General features: G+C 39.4%; 3 protein-coding genes across 3 annotated transcripts in view; 2 read left to right on the top strand and 1 right to left on the bottom strand.

Moving 5' to 3' along the window:
• Positions 2526-5277, top strand: LOC104746729 (pentatricopeptide repeat-containing protein At3g22690-like). Its single transcript, XM_019237300.1, has 2 exons — positions 2526-3825; positions 4502-5277. The coding sequence occupies exons 1-2, from the start codon at positions 2535-2537 to the stop codon at positions 5167-5169; spliced, it is 1959 nt and encodes a 652-aa protein (XP_019092845.1). The 5' UTR covers positions 2526-2534; the 3' UTR covers positions 5170-5277.
• LOC104746730 (protein RDM1-like) lies at positions 5185-5984 on the bottom strand. The gene is made up of 2 exons (XM_010468257.2): positions 5769-5984; positions 5185-5681 (listed from the first exon to the last, which is right to left on the bottom strand). Exons 1-2 carry the CDS (start codon positions 5887-5889, stop codon positions 5314-5316), a joined length of 489 nt encoding a protein of 162 aa, XP_010466559.1. The 5' UTR covers positions 5890-5984; the 3' UTR covers positions 5185-5313.
• LOC104748444 (pentatricopeptide repeat-containing protein At3g22670, mitochondrial-like) overlaps positions 6420-7258 on the top strand; it is a 4451-nt gene continuing 3612 nt past the window's right edge. Inside the window, exon 1 of the mRNA XM_010470084.1 lies at positions 6420-7206. Within this exon, the coding sequence (XP_010468386.1) occupies positions 6420-7206 (787 nt within the window). The remainder of the gene's footprint in view (positions 7207-7258) is intronic.

Genomic DNA, 7258 nt, shown 5'->3' with positions numbered 1-7258 from the left:
CCCTTTTTTTTATAAGCAAGGCATGGCTCCGCTTTTTGGGACGAGTTACAAAAATCCCATTGATAAGCTGTAGTGAGCTGTTGAGAGCTGAAGATAATTTCCAAAGAAGAGTAGAAAAGTATCGATTAATTTACCGTTGGTTGTGACTGTTTTCTCCATTGTTCGTCCAAGCGTCTTGAGATAATGAAACTTATGATTTTGCTAGTAATATGAAGATGTAGCGATAGCTTTCTCATGAATTACGAGGCTGAAACAAGGTCGATCTTGTTGCGAAGGTAAGCCTCGTTGCTTTGGATTGATATGTAGATGGACTACAGGTTTCATCNCGATCTTCTAGCCTCCCCCCTTCTTTTTTTTGGTTTCGGGCTGAATGTTCCTGTTCCAGAAATACGGTGATATCTTTCGCGAGGAATAGCCAAAAAACTCCAAGTTTGTCTTGTTAGAAAGATAAGCTTCAGGGCTTCAATTTGATATGTAGATCGGCGTCTGGTTCGTTCTAGAACGATAGAAAAATGCTTCCGAAGTCGATTCTCTTGAAAGGTCGGATCTGCGATTTTAGGATTACGATAGATCACACCAGTTGAGGGAATTTTGTGATATATTTCTTGAAACAACTCGGATTGAGGCGAGGTCGATCTCTTTAGAGACATAAGACTCGGGGTTTCAGATGTATATGCAGTATCGACAGTCGGTGATAAATTCTTTGAGACAGCTCAGCTCCAAGCGAGGTCAATCTCATAAGAGAGATGAGACTCGGATTGAAACGAAATCGGGTTCCACGGAAAGCTACTGTTCGGGGCAATCCATAGATAGGTTTTTCGTCTTCTGGTTCGTCGGGAGCTTCCGGGAATTCGCCTTGCAAGTTGGCGGTTCGGATAGTTCAACTTGATCTTCTGGTTTGTTTTAGTTTTTGAGGTAGAGAGAAAAACGTAGAACTTTGTGTAAGGGTCCCCACAGACGGCGCCAATTGTTGAATCTAGAATTCACACAATGAATTTGTTTGAGTGGGGAACAAATTCACTTAAGATCTCTCTCTAAAACAGTGGATTAAAGCTAAAAAATAAAAAGGGATTATGATTTCTTGAAGAAGAAGATAGGGTTTTCTCCAGAACAAAGAAGAACTAGGGTTCTTCTATTAATTAAAGGATTCATTTACAAGGAAGAGGTCTTCCTTTATTTATACTTTGTCTTAGATTACAAAATATATCTACTTTCCTTAAATCTCGGATTGAAGATATGGTAAGTTTCCTCTTCTGATGATGAGATCGGGTTTTGGAGGCGGTCTCGGAGGTTGGTCGAGTGACTTCGTCGGGCTTCTGCTTATAGGCCCGTTTAGCTGGCCAAAAAGGGGGTCCTTCGGTTTAGTTGATGTGCAGAGTTTATTCGGTTTACCTTTGGTTTAGATCGGTATGTCGTGGGTGCTAAATCCCGCACCAACAAATTATGTTCTAGTTTGGTTCAAATCCAGCAAGGTAGATGATTTCCAAATAACTTAATATTAATCATGAGACCGAAAATTGTGATCTTATCCCCTTTTTAATAAAAGAGAAGTACACAACATAGTTTTTGTAAACTTTATATTTTTAATAAATAGTTACAAATGGTTGCAAATATGTTATAGATAGGTTATAGATTAATCTATATATTAATATTAATATTAATTGGTTACACATAAATATTAGGGATATTCCAAATTGATAATTGATATATTAATGGTAACAAATAAAATCATGGATATTCCAAACTGTATTTTTGGAAGATTTTAGTTCTATATAACCAGACATTGTTTCCAAAGATCTTTAAACACAATATTACAAATTTATATTATCCCTAGATTTTATCAATAGACCATAACGTTAACAAAAGATAGATTACAAAATTGATAGATTGATTGGTTACAAGTTAAATAGTAGGTTACAAGATAGATTACTAAATAAAATTTAACCAGTATTATAGCACGAAACTTATCAAGAATCATTAACAATATAAAACTTACAAAATATGTGTCTTTTTCAAGTCTTTATATTTAGCATATGATTTTATTGCATAATGTTTTATCCAAAAAAACTTTTAAAAACAATCACATAAATTATATTTTATAAAAAATTTACAATATAAATAAAATAAAATTCAATCCGTGCTCTAGCACGGGTTAGTAACTTATAATATTAATAGTACATTAGCTAAATTCGAAAGTTTGAAACCAAAATTTTTTTATGAATTTATACTAATTATTAATTTGTCGAATATTAATTTATAGAGATTTTAGTTTAGCTTTTTTCTTATATTTTTGATATAAACACAATGTCGTTTGAATAATTTGATGAATTATTTGTTTTTGAGTACTTTTTGATTCGTTTCTTGTATGTGTGGTATTGTTTTTGTTTGAATTGAACCTTTTTCTAACCAAAAATAAAAATTAATTTGATGAGGTTCGTTTTTTTTTTTTTTTTTCCACAAATGAGCTTCGATTATAAAGTGACAAACTTTCAAAAAAAAATAACGAATACTAAATCAGTAAAGAGCAAACACAAATGGCGATGTTGGTAGCGAGTGTTCTTCATCTCTCTCCATTGGTGTTAGCCACCACGACTACGAAACCATTTCTTCAAAACCAGAGCAAGCATACCAAAGCCACAACGACCAATAGCGTCTCATCGTTGTCGTCGTCGTCTCCGATTAAGTCGTTGAAGAATTGCAAAACCATTGATGAACTTAGGTTGTTTCATCGTTCGCTCACGAAGCGAGGCTTTGATAATGACATCTCCGCTATAACTAAGCTTGTAGCACGAAGCTGCGAATTGGGTACTCGTGAAAGCTTGAGCTTTGCTAAAGAAGTGTTTAATTACTCAGAGGAGGAGAATGGTGAATCGTATGGATCTTGTTTCATGTACAATTCTCTGATTCGTGGATACGCGTCTGCTGGGTTATGCGACGAAGCTATTTTGCTCTTTCTTCGAATGATGAACTCTGGGGTTTCTCCGGATAAGTACACGTTTCCTTTTGGATTGAGTGCGTGTGCGAAGAGCAGAGCGAAAGGTAATGGGATGCAGATTCATGGTTTGATCGTTAAGATGGATTACGCTAAGGATTTGTTTGTGGAGAACTCGCTGGTTCATTTCTACGCAGAGTGTGGAGAGCTTGATAGTGCACGCAAAGTGTTTGATGAAATGTCTGAGAGAAATGTAGTTTCTTGGACGAGTATGATTTGTGGATACGCGAGGCGGGATTTAGCTAAAGACGCTGTTGATTTGTTTTTCCGGATGGTGAGAGACGAAGACGTGACTCCTAATTCGGTTACGATGGTGTGTGTGATATCGGCTTGTGCTAAGTTAGAGGATCTTGAAANCAAAAACATTGTTTCTTGGAACACGATCATAGGTGCTCTGGTGCAAGAAAGTATGTTTGAGGAAGCGATTGAAGTTTTCCGGTCTATGCAAAGCCAAGAGGGTGTCAATGCTGATGGTGTGACAATGATGAGTATTGCATCTGCTTGTGGGCACTTGGGAGCTCTTGATCTTGCGAAATGGATATATTACTACATTGAGAAGAAGGGAATTCAGGTTGATGTCAGACTTGGTACAACCTTAGTAGATATGTTTTCCAGGTGCGGGGATCCTGAAAGTGCAATGTTGGTTTTTGATAGTTTGGCAAACAGAGATGTCTCGGCTTGGACAGCGGCTATAGGAGCTATGGCTATGGCAGGAAATGCTGAGCGAGCTATAGGGCTTTTCGATGAGATGATTGAACAAGGGTTGAAACCAGATGGAGTTGTGTTTGTTGGAGCATTGACAGCTTGCAGCCATGGTGGATTGGTCCAACAGGGTAAGGAAATCTTCAATTCAATGGAGAAACTTCATGGAGTTGCCCCAGAAGATGTGCACTATGGATGCATGGTTGATTTGCTTGGTCGAGCAGGATTGTTAGAGGAAGCTCTGCAACTCATAAAGGACATGCCTATGGAACCAAACGATGTGATTTGGAATTNCGTAGTTCTGGGATTGAAGTGAATGATCTTATGGTTAGTGCACTGGTCGATATGTACATGAAATGCAACGCTATAGATACAGCAAAACGGCTTTTTGAACAATACGGTGCTAGTAATTTGGATTTGTGTAATGCGATGGCATCTAATTATGTGCGGTTAGGATTAACAAAGGATGCTTTAGGTGTCTTGAATTTGATGATGGACTCTGGTATTAGACCTGATAGGATTTCGATGTTGAGTGCGATTTCGTCTTGTTCACAGTTGAGAAACGTCTTGTGGGGNGAGCTATGGCTATGGCAGGAAATGCTGAGCGAGCTATAGGGCTTTTCGATGAGATGATTGAACAAGGGTTGAAACCAGATGGAGTTGTGTTTGTTGGAGCATTGACAGCTTGCAGCCATGGTGGATTGGTCCAACAGGGTAAGGAAATCTTCAATTCAATGGAGAAACTTCATGGAGTTGCCCCAGAAGATGTGCACTATGGATGCATGGTTGATTTGCTTGGTCGAGCAGGATTGTTAGAGGAAGCTCTGCAACTCATAAAGGACATGCCTATGGAACCAAACGATGTGATTTGGAATTCCCTTTTAGCTGCTTGCCGTGTTCAGGGGAACGTGGAGATGGCAGCTTATGCCGCTGAGAGGATACAAGTGTTGGCTCCAGAGAGAACTGGAAGTTATGTTCTTCTATCAAATGTCTATGCATCAGCTGGAAGATGGAATGATATGGCTAAAGTAAGGCTGAGTATGAAGGAGAAAGGGTTACGCAAACCGCCAGGAACTAGTTTAATACAGATTCGAGGTAAAACCCATGAGTTCACATCAGGAGATGAGTCACACCCTGAAATGCCAAAAATAGAAGCAATGCTCGAGGAAATCACCGCAAGAGCGAGTCACTCAGGCCATGTACCTGATCTTAGTAATGCTCTAATGGATGTAGATGAGAAAGAGAAGATCTTTATGCTTAGTAGACATAGCGAGAAACTTGCAATGGCCTTTGGGCTCATTAGCTCAGACAAAGGCACAACAATCAGAATAGTCAAGAACCTAAGAGTATGCTCTGATTGTCATTCATTTGCCAAATTTGCATCCAAAGTGTACAAAAGAGAAATCATTCTAAGAGACAATAACCGGTTCCATTTCATCCATCAAGGAAAGTGTTCTTGCGGTGACTTCTGGTGATTACAGAAACAGAAGTAAAAGAGGAAAGAGGAAGATTCACATTTCATTGTCTACAAGTTAACAAAGTGGAAGATTCACATTTCAATGCTTGAACAAGGTTTCCAGAAACAAAGTAGATACAAAAAGAGAGGTGTTCATCACATTTCATTGCTCAGGAAAGATTGGGTCAATGCAAGAGTGATAGATGGGATCAGAACTCCAGAGATGAGCAATGTGAAGAGGAGACGAAGTGACGCGATGTATCTCTTCAACAAGCCAGATGGTAGCTTCAGCTTTAGCAGGATGAATGATTGAATCCAAAGCCTGGTCTTCAGAATCAGTATCAAGTCTTGATTGATCCCAACCTTGTAACAGAACATTGGTGAGGTAATGCAAAGGCTGACGATAAAGCTGTTTGATTGACATGCCTAATCCAACCCAGCTTGTGAACGGAATCAAAGAGCCACGACTCGTCGGAACAGGAACTTGCTTCATGTACTCTTGATACATCTCTGCTCTTCTCAACAACGAACCTGACTCAAATGCAGAGTATTCGGTTAGTCAAAAATCAAATCTTTCGAGTTTCAAAAATGGTAAACAAAGGAGTATCAATCGTGTACCTTCTTCATCAGCGACGTGAGACGTATCAAGCGGTGAGTAGCAATCGCTGATCTCAGCATCAACATCAGATGAACCGGAGTCACCTGATGGTCGTAGATCCATCGTCATTGAGGTCTGCATGGTCGGTTAGATTCTGACGGCGCCGTAGACAGTTAAAATGTATGACGGCGATGATGACTGCTTCACGCGACTCCTTAAATTTAGGGTTTTTAACGAAGAAGACGATGAGGCGCCGCGTGTACACGTGTTAGTAAAAATCGTCACTTGTGAGTTGTGCGGTAAACCAAAAAATTAAATAAAATCGAACCGGCGCAAAGATTTAGGTCCGTCTAAAGGATTCGAACCGTGATAGCATCAGATGAGAAAACCAAAGATCTAAATTTTAATAAAATCGAACCGGCGCAAAGATTTAGGTCCGTATAAAGGATTTGAACCGTGTCTATACCCAATCGCATCTGATGGGTAAACCAAAAATCTCAATTTGAATAAAATCGAACCATTAACGACCCGACCCGGCGCAAATCTTTGAGGTCTAAAGGAGTCGAACCGGGTCAATACCCGTACCAGACCTGACCCGACACAAAGCAGCAAGCTTTAGGTTTTAAAGGTTTGAACTTTGATCGGAGAAACAAATACAAATCTGAACAAAAATGCTCACTAAGCTTAGGATTAGTAAGCTTGTTTCGTATACTATACCTCGGAGAATCTTCCAACGGAGGTTTTTGGTGACGAACAACGCTTTCTCCAACACTGAGGAGGAGTCACCGGTTGTTGTTGCCGCAGAGTCGCCGGAGCTACCTTCTTGGATCAAAGACTTTTTATCAAACAAGCCTTCTTCTTCTTCGACGAGTTTGGTCTCCGAAGACGATGAAGATTTCGTTATCCCTTCTTTGGCGAATTGGGTCGAGAGCCAGAAGTTTAGTAGTGAACAAGTCTCAGAAGGGAATGTGGTGAAGAAGAAGCCAGTGGAAGATATTGATAAAGTCTGCGAATTTCTGAACAAGAAGGACGCGTCTCACTTGGATGTTGTTAAAGAGTTGAGTGGTTGCAATGTGGTGGTTACAGAGAGTTTGGTTTTGCAAGTTTTGAGAAGGTTTAGTAATGTGTGGAACCAAGCTTACGGGTTTTTCATTTGGGCAAATTCACAAACAGGTTATACGCATTCAGCTAAGAGCTATAACGCAATGGTTGATGTGTTGGGAAAATGTAGGAGTTTTGATTTGATGTGGGAGTTAGTTGATGAGATGAAGAAGAAGAAGAGTGATGAATCTGGGCTTGTTACGCTTGATACCATGAGTAAGGTTATGAGGAGATTAGCTAAATCAGGGAAATATAGTGAAGCTGTTGATGCTTTTTTAGGGATGGAGATGAGTTATGGTGTGAAAACAGATACTATTGCTATGAACAGTTTGATGGATGCACTTGTGAAAGAGAATAGTATAGAGCATGCTCATGAAGTGTTTCTGAAGCTTTTTGATACAATCAAGCC

The sequence above is a fragment of the Camelina sativa genome, chromosome 15 (genome assembly GCF_000633955.1).
Source record: "Camelina sativa cultivar DH55 chromosome 15, Cs, whole genome shotgun sequence".
In the NCBI taxonomy this organism is placed as follows: domain Eukaryota; kingdom Viridiplantae; phylum Streptophyta; class Magnoliopsida; order Brassicales; family Brassicaceae; genus Camelina; species Camelina sativa.
This window is presented reverse-complemented; position numbering and strand designations above follow the sequence as displayed.

Bases quoted from the DNA above. Each gene is read 5' to 3' on its own strand.
- LOC104746730 (XM_010468257.2), bottom strand. From the start codon at position 5,889: ATGCAGACCTCAATGACGATGGATCTACGACCATCAGGTGACTCCGGT. The intron at 5,682-5,768 runs GTACACGATTGA...CATTTGAGTCAG, and splicing joins TCACGTCGCTGATGAAGAAG to GTTCGTTGTTGAGAAGAGCA.